Source organism: Ruditapes philippinarum, unplaced genomic scaffold, assembly GCF_026571515.1.
Source record: "Ruditapes philippinarum isolate M1 unplaced genomic scaffold, ASM2657151v2 ctg12462_1_1_1_1, whole genome shotgun sequence".
Taxonomy (NCBI): domain Eukaryota; kingdom Metazoa; phylum Mollusca; class Bivalvia; order Venerida; family Veneridae; genus Ruditapes; species Ruditapes philippinarum.
This window is the reverse complement of record NW_026859883.1, coordinates 1-18051: the sequence shown is the minus strand read 5'-3', so window position 1 is coordinate 18051 and position 18051 is coordinate 1. Positions and strand designations below refer to the sequence as shown.

At 31.2% G+C, this 18051-nt stretch overlaps 1 protein-coding gene across 1 annotated transcript; it reads right to left on the bottom strand.

Moving 5' to 3' along the window:
- Window positions 1–4817: 4817 nt before the first annotated feature.
- Window positions 4818–18045, bottom strand: LOC132758194 (BTB/POZ domain-containing protein 6-B-like). The gene is made up of 4 exons (XM_060749749.1): window positions 17758–18045; window positions 17113–17259; window positions 6279–6517; window positions 4818–6133 (listed from the first exon to the last, which is right to left on the bottom strand). Exons 2-4 carry the CDS (start codon window positions 17197–17199, stop codon window positions 4975–4977), a joined length of 1485 nt encoding a protein of 494 aa, XP_060605732.1. The 5' UTR covers window positions 17200–17259; window positions 17758–18045; the 3' UTR covers window positions 4818–4974.
- Between the last annotated feature and the right edge of the window lie 6 nt (window positions 18046–18051).

The window sequence follows — 18051 nt, the reverse complement described above, 5'->3', positions numbered from 1 at the left end:
AGATTGATTGGTCAAAATTACTCATAACAAGTTCTAAACTAATCGAATTATTTCAATCAAGTCGACCAATGAAAAATATAGAATTAAACCGAAAGCACCAATCAAATTAACTCTAACAAATAAGGTACGGAAAATAAGCGAAAAGGGCAATAAAAACTGAGAACGTTTACTAAAATGCAGCCCTATTACACATACATACATACATACATACATACATACATACATACATACATACATACATACATACATACATACATACATACATACATACATACATACATACATACATACATACATACATACATACATACATACATACATAAATACATACATACATACATACATACATACATACATACATACATACATACATACATACATACATACATACATACATACATACATACATACATACATACATACATACATACATACATACATACATACATACATACATACATACATACATACATACATACATACATACATACATACATACATTACATACATACATACATACATACATACATACATACATACATACATACATACATACATACATACATACATACATACATACATACATACATACATACATGCATACATACATACATACATACATACATACATACATACATACATACATACATACATACATACATACATACATACATACATACATACATACATACATACATACATACATACATACATACATACTATATATTTACATTATTTTGTTTTAAAAATAAATTAAATTAATTTGTGTTTGGAGTTTCATTCTTATTTAATTCATTATGTACATTCTAATATTAACTAGTATTCCTCAAGAATTATCTTCATTTTATAAACCCCGTCAGCGCTGTAATGTAAAGTTAAATTGATTTAATTTATTTATATTCACATGCAGCCAAGCCGTAAATAAAAATATTGCATCTGGAACTTATATCTGACATTTACTTCGATCTCACATCAAAACAAATAAATAATTATGTTTTACGTGTATAAAAATAGAATATTTTACTGATGTCATCAGCACAACATTTCAAAGTCGTGTTAAGGGTCTACAACCATGTTTTCATGGGTTCAGACATGTTATAATTAGTAGTAAATATTTTAAATGCATATCAAAATTTAAGATTAGAGGGGTCTTGTTATTTTAAAATAATATCTTGTAGTTGATGTAATCAATTGTAAAGCAAAGTAGGCGAAATGTATTATTTAAGTTGGCTAACAAAAGCAGACGATTGATTATTTTAATTTTTTCTATATAATGGTTGAAATTTATCATAATAATGTTTTATATTCAATTATTTGCCTCATTGGATATTTTCCTTTAAGATATATAAATAGGGATGATATGTTTTGTGTAAAATAATGCATAAGATAACATATCCATGAAATAACATACAGATTGCATGTCACAAATATTTCCGTCTAATTAACATCCAATTCCTTATACGATATGATATGTTTAGGACCCATTAAAATCTAGCTTTACTTTATTTTTAGTTATATTAAAAGGAGGTCATGTAACATTTCTGAATTGATTAATTATAGTTTTTTCTAAGTTGGATGTTGTAGAAACTTGCATTAAAAGGAATTAAGACTGTGTCAATCTGCCATTTCTGTAAATGAAACATTTATGATGGCTTCATTATATGATGGCTTCCAAGATGGGTGCCATATTATTAGAATTCACCACGGTTAACACGATCATAAGAGTTTTTTTTTTAAAGAAATCCATGTCAAATTATGACAGAAATTATTATCTCATACGCATGTTGTGTAGTTTTCGGAAAAAAGACATCTCGTCTCATTTCAAAATGGCAGTGGTTTGGTGGTACATAAACAAATACTTTTTTAAAACCTGGAGTATTACCCAAAATAACATGTAAGTTTGCAATATTTACTGTCCCGTGCTGTAAATTAACGTTTATATTAAATTTAAGTCATTCCAGTTTCTTTTTTCAGTCTCAAAATGGCCACAAATTAAAAATAGGTCGTTGCGGAAATTTTAAAGTACAAAAGATGTATATCTTAAAAAAGTTTAAATTTACTTATAGTAACAGTTACTTATATAAAATAACATGACTGGTATCTGACTACCGTAAAATCATGGGGTTTTACAGGATGAAAACCAAAATTTAATGTAAGGCATGAACTGGTGTGAAAAAAGCTTGATGTAACCGTCACGTAACTTTATTCTTTTATGATAAATTTTATTTCTATTCTAACTTACTTGTTTCAAGTCATTTTGATATCAATCAAAAGGCACTGGGTTGACATTAGTTGCACTTTATTACAACCCCATCATATTTTAATATGGGGTTCAATATGGCACCAAACATTTTCTAGTAAATGGCTGACAGAACAACAGGGTATATTTCGAATTTGTAGGAAAACATTCGCAATCTAAGTACTATAGTAGTTTGTTATATAGCCGCATTTTTAAGATATTTCAATTGGTCAGTTTAACTAAACACTAACCACTTAAGCATCAGACACATATTTCTTTTACTGTCACATTAGAGTTAAAATCACACGTAGAAATATTGATGTATATAAGTATCGACCCCGTCATTTTGAACTCCATCTCAAATATTTTAGTGTGGCAGATCGAAAATAAGTCAGAACCCAGTATTTAAGCAGAACTCAATTGACACCTTTATAACTCTTGAACCCAAAGTGCGTTGATATGTAGCATATCAATGCACTTTGGGGTTAATTTCTTGATTTTGACCTCAAAGTGCTTTTGACCCCAAAGTGCGATGTTAAGTTTACCGCGCATTGGGTTCGGTGCCCAAAGTGCGTTTGACCCCAAAGTGCGGTGCTACGAGGCCTAATGCAATTTGGAATTCAGTGATGAGTCATTTACGAAGTAAACATTACCGACAACTACATTAGTTAAATATTTACTCTTATCCCCCCAAAATTGTTTACATTTAATCCATTTGTATGGGTTGATTTTCGTTCTAATTAAATTACTGATGCACTTTTCATTACTAACCAGTTGTATATTAAACTCCTCCAGTCAGCCTTATCTTTATTAGCCGAGGGGTGTACCTCAGTAAAGCATATCACTTAATATTAAAATATTTTTCCTGCTTTATTGATCAAGAATATTTGGTAATATTCGGTTTTGTCAAATCCTAATTAAAGGAAAGCGCATGGCGTTACGAGGAAAAAGTGACACTTCTAGATAAAAATGTTTTTGTGTTTTCAACTATTCATTGTTATTGTCTTATTTGGCTAAGGATCGTGTTTACATTATGAAATATGTAAGATAAATAAGTGTGCGTGTGCATGTGTGTGTGCGTGTGCGTGTGTGTGTGTACGTGTGTGTGCGTGCGTGTGTGAAGTTGAATACTCAAGTATACTTTCTGTATTTTTCAAAATCTTTTTGACGATGACTATTATAGGTGTATAACTGTTTGAAAATTTAAGAAGATTTACATAAAAGCATTTATATTTTATTGATTGATACTGTTGTTTCACTAATTGCCTCTTATAGTTTGCAAAATGATAATGATTGCATGTAGTGATAATTGATATTTTTTACGATTACATACATTTATGATGATTTATATAGACTTGGACCGCCACTAATCATTTTGTAAAAAAAACCCTTGTATTATATGTTTGTATATATGTACTCATACGCATTTGCCTTTTGTTAAAAAAAATATGCATTCATTCATATAAGAGCTGTTATAAATGTTATAAACTATAAAGACCGACATATTTTTTACTTGTGAGCAGATGAAACAAAACAAACGCAATATTCATTCAGTAAGAAACGCTTAAACTTTTTTTTAAACATTAATGATAACAAACACAATTTCACTACTTTACACATAAAGAAGCTCAGTAGTGAGGTTGTAACATATAATTTGACTAACAGGTATAAAATTACATAGTATGTTAATTGAAAGGCAGAACGTCATTTAGCCCTTAACCTGTTGGAAAATAATCAGCCTTTGCCACCAGTATATAGTGACATGCTAATCTGAACAAATGTGCAGTCTGACCAAGCTCTATATATACTGTTAGTAGCTTCAACAATGAATGAACAGTTCCTAATTCAATGCAGGGTAAACTCACTGTAGGTAGTTCAAGTTTTCTACCTCCACATTGAATGGATTGTTTCCTAATCCAGTGCAGGGAAAATTCACTGATGGGGGCTTAAGTTTACTTTTCCTCGTTGTATGAGCAAGCATTAACATTATCTATCTTTGTTTCCCCTCCAGCGATCCATGCCAGTTTGGGTTGGGTAGGTAGGCCGATTTTTCTTTTCATTCCAAAATATTTTTTAAAAATTATATGGAGTTCAAAACAAGTTGTGAATGTTTAGCAACTGTTAAAAGATTAGAACTTATATATTTTCGAATTTATGCAACATATATCCCAACATTTGTATATTTACAATTATTATAGCATAAAATCGGCTATTTTCCCCTCTTTTGCCCATGTTATAAAGGGACCAAAACCATGTGTTAACATAGTAACGCGCTTTTGTTATAGCCCGGCTTTACCTACACGCAATATATACAGACCCCAGTAAACAAACCATAAATGACAAGTAACTATGGGGTAGCTGTGATTTTTATGGGTAGGTAACTGGAGGGTAAACAAACAATATTTTATATAGTCCTAATTCAAAGCTTGGAAATGCCTGATATAAATGCAACATGCTAAACCATTAAGACGAAAAACATTGAAAACATATTACCAAATAACTAAATGAAACAACTATTAAAACACTGTAAACTGCTTATTATGTCAACATTATATTAACTGGAACAAAAGGGAATTGACTCAGTATTTGTATTTATTGTAATTAAGGGTAAAAGTTCTTTCACTAAAACAAAATTAATACAAATGAAATCGCATTTAAACATGAAAAAAATGTTACCACAAAACTTAAATTAAAAAGATATTAATCTATTAAAACACTGTACACTGTTAATAATGTCACAATTTACTGAAAAGAAGTGTCGGAATTTGACCAATTGTCGTATCTGTGCCGTTCAAACTCTTGTTACTGTTAATGAATTGGAAACCTACACCATCTGTCTCTACAAGGTCAAGTCCATTCACCCCACGGAATGTTGGTTTTCCTCGGGTTTTAACCTGGACTGTGAATGTTCGTTTCATAGGTACACTGACAGGTTTAGTAAGTATGACGTCATATACCTTCAATGCCTTCCCAGTAACAATCGTTTTATTTTCGTGGCGTATAATATCGTCACGATCGTCATAAACTACAAGTTCTACCTCATACGTGTCTTGACCAATTTGAGGACCAAACATCTGACATCCGCGTAACATAATTGGTCTAGAAACTCGAAATCCAATGGCATCAGGGCCTTTTAGTTGCCAACTGTTTTCCACCCCCTGAAATCGTATAACCCTTTTAACAGGGAGGTACGCTTCGTTTTCTTCCGTGTGTTTGTAAGGAATCACTGGAAATTTGGTATGGGACAAGACATCAGGGTGGTATTGTTTCGGTTCACCGTTCTTAAACGCTTTCGATACAAGGTCATAATTTACGGAATATTCATATCTTTTGCTTTTGTTAAAAGCGGGAGGTAATCTTTGTGTTTCACCATGAAAAAACTGGTACAGCGAAACCTTTTCTTCCCGCGTAAGAACCCCTCTGTGTGAAATTCTTTGTGTAAAGTCAAGTACATCCATGATTGCAAATCTGACATGGTATAAAGTCGTATCGAGTACTTTTCGTTTGTTTTCATCGGTTGGTTGCATTTTTTCTTCCAAACATCTGCGACTAGCCCACGTTGTAAGTGCTTCAAACACAACATATTCTTTTGCATTCAGATCATCAGATTTAACAATATTTTCTACACATTCCCGGCACAACTTTTCAAAATTTGACGACTTAAGTACATCTACAGCGTTCACATATATAAAATGAAGGCAACGATCAAACGCGTTTCCATCATTGTATTTATGCGCAAGCTCAAGGGTGACACATACATTCTCGGCGGTCATTTCCGTAAGTAAGAAAAGAAAACATGACGTCTTCAAAGATTCGGGTCCGTAAATATACGTGACTGGAATAAGGGCTGTCGCAGTATCAACGTCTATGTCTATGTCACCGCTGTATAAGTACCTGTAAGTTTGAATAATTGTTTTAATGTATTCTATACCAAACAACAAGATTTCTAAAAAGAACAAAAATCATCTTTTAACTAATGAATGCGTTTAGAAAATTTCATTTGAAAATTAAAAGACATCATAGACACTAGATCTTTTACCTCAAAAGCAGTCTTAAAATATCAGGTGCTACATCTGGAATTGGAATCAGCTTATCTGCAAGTCTTCTCTGCTCAGCCAAGATGTCTGCAAACTTACAGCTCCTCGAAGTTAGAACATATGAATGAGCAAAAACAGCTTCTTGATCCTCTCCAACAATTAATTTGACGTCACAACCAATCTCGTTAGTCCACATATACAAATTGCATTCGATAACTGATGCATTATTTTGCCATGCGCTCTAAAATGAAACAAAACATTAATTTTATGAATGTTATATGTCAATTACATACGAACTAAATCATTTTTTGAAGTGAAACATGCTTACGGAAAACTACAAAGGTGTGAATTGATGTAAATTGGATCAAATGATATGACATAACTTACCATAAGCTCAGTAACGATGGTTTTGGTCTAAATCAGAAACATTATCATAATTAAATGTTGAGTACAATTTCGATGTTGATTTCAGTTTTGAACATATAAAAATAAATAAAAAATGATCAAACACATCCCATTAACAATGATTTATTATTTACAAGGATATTGTGCTACTTTAAGACCAGATAAAAGTTTACACGAATGATGATATCATGGTTAGTAAGTTATTTCATAATAGGAAATCTTTGAGGCCATAAGCAAGCACAAATATTCAAAGCAAAAACATAGCAAATAAAATTTCACTTTTTTAACTTAGCTTGCTGGCGAAGAGCATACTTTGAGTTTTTCCTTAAAATAATTAAGGGTAAGGTCATGATTTAGGACAAACTAGTTCATTAATATTATCTAGCGAAGTAATGATTTATTTACAAAAAGCTTAATTTACTATTTCAATTTCTTTTAATTTAAACGGATAAATGTATGATGATAACATAGATTGAAATGACTAATCACTAAAATAACCACACAACTCTTTATGATTAATAATTTGGTATCATGAAATATTTAATTGGAAACTTATAAAGAGTATTAAGCTTTATCTCAGATTTTTTTTGTAATAAAAATTATAAATAGTACGATTATATTTTTCCTTAATCTTATGGTGAATTCTTCAAAGAGTTGTAACTTAGAACGCTTTTATTACTTTTATTATATAACATGCCGCCTACACAAAGAAGATAGAATGTTCCAGAAAAAAATATTATGTTTCTTTTTTTAGTATTTCATTGCCCAATTAGCAATCTCATCCTGTATACGCAATTCGTTCTTAAGGAAAAATTCATATACATTTCTATATCACAGGTATTTTGGAATTACATGTATACTTATAACAAAATAATGTAAAGTATTGACATCAGAAATATTGCATTCATTGCTGTAAGAAGTTTATAAAATGTTGTTATTATCATTTCAATCAACATTTTTTCTCGCAATCATAAGTTGACAAAAGGATAATGATAATAATAATTATATCAATACAACAAGCAATTATCACAGTTTTGCAGCAATACAAATGTTCACTACCGGTTAGAACCCCAACAACATTCTGACAATTCAATTATGTCATTGTGAAAGACATGAATGAACTTATATCCTTTGAGTTCTAAGTTTGTTTTTATCATAGTAATGTGTTAGTTTCCCTGCCTAGTAAGGATAAGAGACAAACAAATGATCTATTTTTCCCAGGATGAATATGTATAACTAATGTTCTAACTTTTCTCTATTTCAAGTAAATTTTGTTGCAAAAATTCCAAGTTCTTTAAAATTGATCTCAGGAAACAGATTTTGAAGGACAGACAGACATTCTGAGGAGAATTTTAAACATTTATGGTTGTTGCCACAGTATAGCATTTTTAAAAGTAATATTCTTAAACACAGGAGGAGATAACGCTGGAAATAAAAATTCTAGACTTATGAATAGCAATAAATAATGTTATTGATGTCAAAGAACAATTATCTTAAGTTTAACGTAGATACCATTTATAGTAACAAAGAAATAATAAAATGAAAAAGAAATAAAAAAAATTCAAGTAAATTTCAAGTTCAATGAAAATAATCATGGAAACCTAGACGCTAGACTTATAAAACTAATCACATATGATGTAGGTGTTAACAATGAACATATATTTGAAATTGGAAGAAAATCCAATAAGAAATAAGAAAGTTAAAGAATGAATAGGAACATTCAAAATTTAAGGAAATTATCCTGGAATCATGGACGGTAGATTTCTAAACATGTGAGTTTGAAGTTAATCCTTTAAAAATGAAGAAGTTTGAGTAAAAAAAGTATTTTCTTGAAAAAAAATAAGTTCAAGGGGGACATAATTCTGAAAATAGTCAATCTAAAGTATTGATTCTTTTCACACATGATTTGAGTGATACTAAGAAACATATATTTGAAGTTTTAAGTATATACATTAGAAAATAAAGAAGTTATAAAAAATCTCTAATTTCATGAAAACTTTAAGCTCGGGGAGGAGGAGGGGGTAATTCTAATATTTTTGAGTTGTGGACCTTGTCAGATATGATGTGGTTGATGATAAGAAACATTGAAGTTGGAAGTAAATACCTACAGAAGTAAAGAACTGTAAAAAGTGTTAATCAGAAATATGACCGCGGTCGCCGACGCTGTGCGAGTAGGATAGTTCTTAATAGACTCCCTATAGTAGAGCTTAAAATGATGTGTATAATCTCTATACTGTCATCTATCCCTATTTCAAGTTACATAGTATTGCAAGTACTGTTTTAGTTAAACAAACATTGTCTTTTTTGCCATATTTATAGTCTATTTGTTACCAAAGCAACCATAATTTTCAACAAAGGAAATAATATTGTACAGAATCTTCAGATTGCCATCAATCCGTATTTCAAATTTCATAAAAATATTTTCAGTTCTTTTTTTGCGTTATCACGGGATCCAGATCCAGATAGATTAGAAGTATATTTATTGCCAAAGCAACCACAATTTTCAACATAGGAAGAAAATAAAAAAAAAACGTGCATAATCTCCCGACTGCCATTTATCCATATATCTGTTTGATAAAAATATTTTCAGTACTTTTTGCGTTATAATGAGATCCAGCTTTGTGGACGGACTGACAGACGGACAGGCAGACAGACGAATGTAGGGTAAACCAGTCCCCTTCGGTTAAATTGATTTTTGGCAACAAACAGAAATAAGAATATTTGTTGTTAACAATAATACATTTTTAAGGTACATTCAGTACAATGGTATAATATTATTGTTTTAAACCCGGATCGATTCCAATACCACCACGACAATAGGCAATTTAAACAGTGATGTTAATCTATTTAAGTTTATCATTAACTATTAATGATCTCATTGTTATTAAATTGATTGTAAAAGCGGTTTCAGAATGTTCAGAATAATTGCAATAAATAAAGTGCAAACATAATATATTGTTTACAATTTCTTACTTTTATAACAACAATTATAATTTTTCATTAGGTAATGGGCACGTTATGTGATCTGAAGCGCATGTTTGAATGTTATAAAGCTTAAACGTTTTTATGTTTAATGCCACCCTGCATTTTCTTACAAATATTTGTATGTGTGTTTTTATTGTTTTTTATCTTTTATATATTTTTTTTATATAATCTTGCATGCTTGGGAGACTATTGAATAATATTTCACCAGAAATTAGCTCAAAAACATATTCAATTTACTTAGAAATATTTAAAGTGAAACAATGCACCAGGATGGCTAACAGGCAGAGATAATAGTCATTTTGGTGTACAGGATGACACGGGATCATGAGTTTTGTACATATTCATTCAGAAGCTTGTTGTTTTTCTATGTTATAGCATGATACTCAGTCTAGTTTATCACTTGGAATAAGTATATGTAATTTACTCTTTAGATGAAAACATTAACAACCCAAAATAACATGCTATTTTGTTATTTAAAGTTTTATAATATGAGGTTGGACGTTTTAAGGCCCTTAAGTATGCCGACAGACATATTCATATAAAGCCCTTCAGGTCCCATATGAGCCAACTTAACAAAAATGCCATTACAACAAACAATTACAGTCCTTTCACATCGCAACCACATATGAGAAATATTCCTAAGAATTTGAACGATACCTGACCACTAACTCAACAAATACAGTCATATGAGCCAACTTCATATTGTCTGCGAAGACTGATATAGAATGGAGTCAAGACCCCCTTTAACATGACTAAAGCTACCGTCAATAAAAAGGCAAAAAAGTATAAAAATGATATGTTCTATATCATTTGCTGAATCTTACTATGTGTAATTTCACCAGGTTTGGGATATTCTTCTTATTATTATACACAATTGAAAAAAAAGAAACAATGTTGGCTAAAATTTCATTCCAAATTCGCCTGTAAAAACCTGGAAAGAATGCTCCCGTGCATCAAAATTGTATCATCACAGAAATCGACTTGCATACATATTTAGTATCATTCAGTGAATTACTGAATTCAAAATTCATAGGTCACCTTTTGGTTGATAGTAACATTTAAGGACATGAATGGTGACATGTCCGTGGTCCGCACTCTCAGTGCCTGAAAAGACGGATGGACCCTCATTAATCCTAGAATACATACATACAAAGTGCAATATGCTTTGATTGAAACACAACAAAATAAACTTGATAGTATTAAATGTATTTTCCTATCAGAATTCAAATGCACATGTACGTTTTATAGGGGCAGTTTCATTACTGCAATTGAAATATCTGCTAATAATCGTTAACAGAATGGCACTTATTTGAGCATTAAATAATACCTGGATGTAAAAGACCTGATGAAGGTGTTTTATTTACTTAAGGAAATATTATATAATAAAAATGGATGGACCAATTGAAAATTACTTGTATCACATTAAATAATTTTTAAACCCCATGTCCTTGTTTGATAGTTTAAGTTTGATAATACATGTACTTCCTTATGCTGTATCATCTCAGCGCTGAAAAAGCTTTTGAATTCTTCCCATCTTACTTACTAATAGCATATCATCCCAAAATTCCCTACAGAAAACAGTATTTTAATTAAGTTGATACTGTATGAAGAATTCATGAATTTTATGGTGAATTGGTTATTCAATTTGTTGGTTAATTGGTTATTAGAGTCATAGCTGTACCGATTCCCTGAACGATGTATTTAACTGAAGCGTAAAAAGTTCAAACATTTAGATATTTACGTCCTCTGTCAAAGCAGGTCTTCAACTGTTTGATGAGCGAATGCCACGAATATTACCAAACATGTAACAATCTGAGCTACCTACTCACATTTCATTTAAAACAGATAAAGATACCTCAATCAAGCCCTATAAATTTACGTCTCTGTCTCATGCCCGTTTTTCACATTTTTAGAAACATTGATGATGTTTTCACAAAACAGCAAGAAAAAGCTTTCGTCCTGCTCTGTGAATATTTAGATGTTTTATAGGTTTTTGAAGGTTATTGTAGCTATGCAAGCTACATTTATTATTCCATTTAAATTGAAGCTTCATTACAAAAAACTCATTTGTTCACTAGGTAAATATGTTATGTTTAATACATGTAATCGACTTCTCCTGTTTCCAGCACTTTTGAATATAGAATTGTCAAATGGCTATGTTGCGAGTTTTGAAATTAAATGATAATAAAACAAGTATTATAAGACTGACTATACAAATTTGCATTTTTGTCTCGATCTATACTTAAAGCAAATTAAGTAAAATTAGTAAATGGCATTATTTCTTCTGTCAACATGTACAGGGCTGGGAATCAAAACTGCGTCGTATCCTACAAAATGTAAACAAACGCCGCCATCTTGGAACGAAAAATGTATGTTTTTGTTTATAACTCTTTTTGTTGGAAATGACTGAAAACCAGATATATGTATTAACACGCTACACTATTTTCCGCTTCGTTCGGTATATGTTGCTTGCACAATTATTTTGTAAAACAAAAGTTATAGCGAACTTGCAACTCGAAGCGGGGCAGAATTTTTATTAAAATGTGTGGATACGACGCAGTTCATATTGCTTTATCTATCGTTTTTTCCTTCAAATCAATTATATATTTGTTTCCGAGTTCACCATAAACTTTGAAATATAAATTTGCATCATTTACTACAATTTCATTAAAAAGAGATGTTTATTTTCTAAGAAAATAATGATTTTTCCGAAATGATACGACGCAGTTGAAAATAAAATATGATACGACGCAGTTGTATTTTTGGCAGTCTTTTCAACAGGGATAATTTTTGCAATATATTTCTATTTTATGGAATAATCAGCGCTAGATAAAAAAAAACCCAGATCATTTGCAGTGTATAGCAACGTCTTTTGCTTTTGATTATTTAGAATACATAGTGTCATGTCCAATATAACATATAATTTGAAAGTTTACATTGCGGAAGCTACTTTTCAGTTAAACATGAACATGTTACCTAATTGATCATAATATCTGAAATAATTTCTTATATTTTCCTGTATGTTCAATATTATCCCTAATTTTTTCACAAAAAAAACCGTAGAAATCTATTAACTTGAATTCATTTTGGCTAGCTACGCTCTAAGTTAACTGTGGTTCTTCATGTTCTAGGTAATGACTGCTTTTTTGTGGTTTCTTTTCAAACTTTCACTCTACACATTAGCTTTACTAGGGGCGAGGACCTCAGGTGCGCCTTTGTGCATTATTTCAGGCAAAATGATGCACCTGCAGAGAACCATCGACATTTTGAAACTAGCTTGATAGGTTTTCCACATGAAAGAATAAAAAGTCGGTCGTAAAAAGTCCCTGCTGGTTTTCGAATTCATAGCAATTCAGTTCAAGTGATTTGAATTCAGTAAACATAAACAGCTCGGCCTCGGTCGGACACACCTGTCTGATTTGTTTTTTCAACAAACTTTGTTAACGTGAGCTGTACAAATAAGCAGCTTTTTTATTAACTTCTGGCGTGAAGTTTTAAGATTATACATATTTGAATTAATTATAAAGAGAATAACATTTAAATTTCTTATTTCGGTATGACTAACAGAGTATGTTTCAATGTAAACATGGGGTAATCCTCTGTGAAGTCATTTTCTGAAAACTTTTGTTTAAGTTTTCAGGCAATTCATTATCAAATAAAAATCACACTTTAGTATGAAGGTATGTTAAGATGTCATGTATTTAGTCTGTTGAAAATTCGGTGCGATAATCTGACCTAAATTTTCTGTTTAATATTGTGAAAACTTCTACAATACTGTTGAAAGATCATGTCTGCCTATATCTGTATCAAATTTATCGGTGCACAGCGTAAAATACCTTTGCAAAAGGACACCTTCTTTACAAAATAATTTGTAGTTGTATCATATGTAACACGATTTTGAAAATTTAAAGTTTTTTGATGGAGAAGAATGATACTTAAGTGCAAATATAAAAAATACATTCCGTAGACCTTTCCCAACGGCGATAAAGAAATGCAATACGACAAAACCAGCGGTAAAGTTCTCGGCGCTGAACATAAAATGACTAAACGGAACGCATAACCAACTTGCAAAAATATATTGTAGCTGAACCATTTATAATATAACTTTAAAAATTTAATGTTCAGTTTCAAACAATAAATCTCATCTGTCCTTACCGATTATTTAGAAAATGAATACAATAAAATCGGCACGTAAAAGACATAAGTAATAACGGAATTGACGGAAATAATTGCTAATTACAAGTAACAAAGGTAGGCATGCAATTTCCCGATAGCTAGAGACCTTTTCAAAATTTGTAATTCTTTCTCTTTTTTAAAAAGAAGGTCATTCCTGATTAATACAGGGTCCAGGAGAGGTTACACTGGAATATTGAATTTTGTATCAAAAATAGTAATCACTCCCATTTCGAACTCATGGGAACAAGTTTATAAGCACGCTATGGCAACACTAGAACACGTTGTCATATGGGTGTGCGATCACGTGTTTCAATGTATATTGCATTTGATACAGCTTTTAAGAATTTGTAGATGCTTATGATAGGCACTAAAATGCGACCGACAAAATGCAGCCTTAATAGAATAGTATTACATTTCCATTTTTATGAAACCAATGAGTGACCTCAGCTTTTGACTTAAGTCGTAAACAAGAAATGTTGTTGGACTTTATTAGCATACCTAGCACATAATTTAGATAGTTTAACCAATATGCAGCCTGCAATGAAAATACAACTGCGTCGTATCATATTTTATTATCAACTGCGTCGTATCATTTCGTAAAAATCATTATTTTCTTAGAAAATAAACATCTCTTTTTAATGACATTGTAGTAAAGGATGCAAATTTATATTTCAAAGTTTATGGTGAACTCGGAAACAAATAAATAATTGATTTGAAGGAGAAAACGATAGCTAAAGCAATATGAACTGCGTCGTATCCACACATTTTAATAAAAATTCTGCCCCGCTTCGAGTTGCAAGTTCGCTATAACTTTTGTTTTACAAAATAGTTGTGCAAGCAACATATACCGAACGAAGCGGAAAATAGTGTAGCGTGTTAATACATATATCTGGTTTTCAGTCATTTCCAACAAAAAGAGTTATAAACAAAAACATACATTTTTCGTTCCAAGATGGCGGCGTTTGTTTACATTTTGTAGGATACGACGCAGTTTTGATTCCCAGCCCTGATGTAAAGGCAATGTTAACATATGTCTAGGCAAATAGTTATTCCCTGCGGTCTGGAGACCGCAGGGTATTGGTACGCGTTTTACTTTTGAGGCATGGAGGAGCACGTGACCTGTTTTCGGTACATGGAGGAGCATGTGATCTGTAAACCGTATATGATTGGTTAATTGACCTTTTCGAAAACCAAGCTAATTTCCGTTTGCCGGTACGTTACGGATTTACTTGTAGGGAATAAGTCCGAATTACACCTAATTGAGAACAAAAATCTATTAAGTGATATTTCTAATTTTCTATAATCATTTTACCGTTTAAGGTGGAAAAATTTGAATGATCTATTTGAAAATTATCAATGTTTCTTAAATATCTATCTCGAATTTTACAAACAGTAAATTGTTTATACTGAAAATCTGCAAAATGAAAATATTCGTAGTGGCATCTGCCATAATAAAAAGAGATATTATTTTCTGCGTAAACTCGTGTGTTTACTTTATTTATTTTTTGCTCAGAATTATTCATAAAATGGTAGGCCTATTTCATAATATTCTTAAAAAGAAATAATTGTTTTATGTTCGACCTTCTCCGGTTTTCAACGGTCACATGCAGTTTCCAAAGACCTTCTTCTATATTGTTCGATTATTGTCAACTATATTCCTGTTACAAACGTTTATTTATCCCCCCAACAATGTTGAAAATTGTTAAATGAAATACATGTATCTTTATATCATTAAAAATGATCACCGCAGGAAACCAATTTACTTGTACAGAGCCTCGTCAGACTGGACAGGTATGCATACCTATATCTTTGGCAAGTACAATTATAATAAACCTTAGCTGTTTATTTCTCTATTTTGTTGCAGCAATTTCAAAACATTCATAGGAAAATATCTCAAGAGGTTTAAATATTGCCAAATATATATTTGTTGAATACTTTGCAAAACTGTGCACATTTATGTTAAGGTCCTTACAATTCAAGGATGCTGCCTTTGTAACAGAAATATTTTTTTACATCATAATTTATATTTGTTTATATCTATTTACAAGAAGCAATGATAATAGTGATAATAATAATGAAAAAATAATAATTTCACACTTTGTAATCAAATAGTTTTATTGAAAGAAAGATCAAGTCAGCCGTACTTATATGCCACATTTAAAATTCCATTATAGATCAGATGCCCAGATATCTAGCCGAATATTTTCCTGACTTTAAAGAACTCAATGTCCCTGGTAGAAATCCAACAAAAAGTGGTTAACAAACGAACAAACAACAAAATAAATGGATGTGCGGAAAAAGTACATTAATTTCTTGTTCAAAAGCCTTCTTTTTCAAAATTTAAGAGGTCATAGAATATAGCGATAATGATATTGTTGTACTTGTTTAAACCACTATAGCTTTAATAATATGTCTGAAATATTCACTGTTGATCAATGCATGGCAATCACGAACAAATAGTTACAGACGACAGATTTGTCATTAAAGTACCAAAGTGTTGGGTGATTTAAATTGTGTTGTCATAATGAGTCATACCCGACCCTGCTTAATTTTTGTAGAGGACTTATCCTGATGATAAATATTTGAGTTTGAAAGGTGTCAATAACAAAGATAAACAATATTAACTAAGCAGCCAAGTGTTTTTAGCCTCCTCAGAATTATCGTTCATGTTTGCGGGCAAAACACTTTTCTGCTGCCTAAGGGTTATGAAATGTAATACCCGTTCTTTCATGCTTGACCTTTTTTATTTGAATTCGGTTATTTATAATAATTAAAATTTGTCACTCAATATATTTAGTGATTGCATAAGTTATAATAAGAGTAAAATTCAGAGAAATAAGGAAAATAATACCTCATTCCTGCATCTCTTTAAAAATATAAGTATGTATCATTACAGATAGTGAAAATAATTATAAATGTTTTTATTATTGCATGACACTAAGAAAAGTAAATCTAAAGTATAAGACAAATGGAAACAAAAAAATTAGTATGCAAAAACACAGTAAAACAAAACACAATAACAGTAAAACACTGCTGAGAAACACAAAACTGTTGACACAGCAATCCAATAAAGTAAAAAAAATCTGTTAAAAAGGAAAACAAGTGAAAATAACTTAAACAAGAATTAAGTGTAACACAAAGCCTTCGAAAATAGAGAATATATGTAATCACAAAACTTAAACAACTGTAAAACACAAACAATCTGAAGTTTTTAGAACACCATCTACGAAACGTGACCAAGACATTCCATATAACAAAATCACAATTTACCTCGCTGCTATTTCGGTCTTCCCAATCAGGTTGAACTTCAAAAAATTCTTGTCTAGAAGACGATATCTCTTCAGTCTCATTATTCATAAAAGGACTGGGCGAAATATGTTTTTCCTGTTTTTGATTTCTGTCTAGAATTTCAGGGCACTTTGTTTGAAATATATATGTATAAGAATTATTTTAATGGGCACAATGAATATTGATATTTTTTATTTTTTTATCTATGCAATACAAATGTTTATTCAAATTAAAACAAAACCTATCGTTACACAATCTCAGTTGAAAAGAAAAACACTGTTGAACCTGAAAACCAGTTGAAGCCAAAAATCAGATAAGAAGTGGAGACATCCGCTTATACAGGAGAAGACCAGTCAAAATACTAAAATGTGTAACAGAATTTAAGTGCAAAACAAACTATTTTGAACAGGAAACAGTTTAAAAGCCTGTTGAAATCGATGAACTTAAAAACATGAAACCTGAAAAAATGTATAACACCAAATCTTTGAAATCACTTGTGAAAACATCCTACAGGAACATAAAATATACCGAAATGCTAAACCTGTAGAAAATGTTAGATTGTCCCAGAGAAAAAGATAATTTAAGTAATATGATCGATCGACCCTCGATAGCAAATTGATAATTTACCTCGCTACCATTTCGGTCCTCCCAATCAGGTTCAACTTCAATAGTTTCCTGTCTGGAAGAAGACAGTTTCTCTTCAGGTGAAACGTGTTGTTCTTGTTCTGGACTTTCGTGTAGAATTTCTGGCCGTGCTGAATCTTGGTTGACGGCATTAAGTGGCAGTCCAGCCGCTTCACGGGATTGTTTGAGTATTTCAAGCAGATTGCCACTTGGCTTGTTTCTTTCTCTTCTTCGTTGCAATCGTTTTGCAGCCCTTAAAACAGCTTTATTATTTTGAAGATCATTATTCTGAGTATC

Coding starts and splice junctions, on each gene's coding strand:
- LOC132758194 (XM_060749749.1), bottom strand. CDS start 17,199: ATGAATAATGAGACTGAAGAGATATCGTCTTCTAGACAAGAATTTTTT. Junction 6,518..17,112: donor AAGACCGAAATAGCAGCGAG/GTAAATTGTGAT, acceptor GTTTCATTTTAG/AGCGCATGGCAAAATAATGC. Junction 6,134..6,278: donor ATTTTAAGACTGCTTTTGAG/GTAAAAGATCTA, acceptor TCAAACTTACAG/GTACTTATACAGCGGTGACA.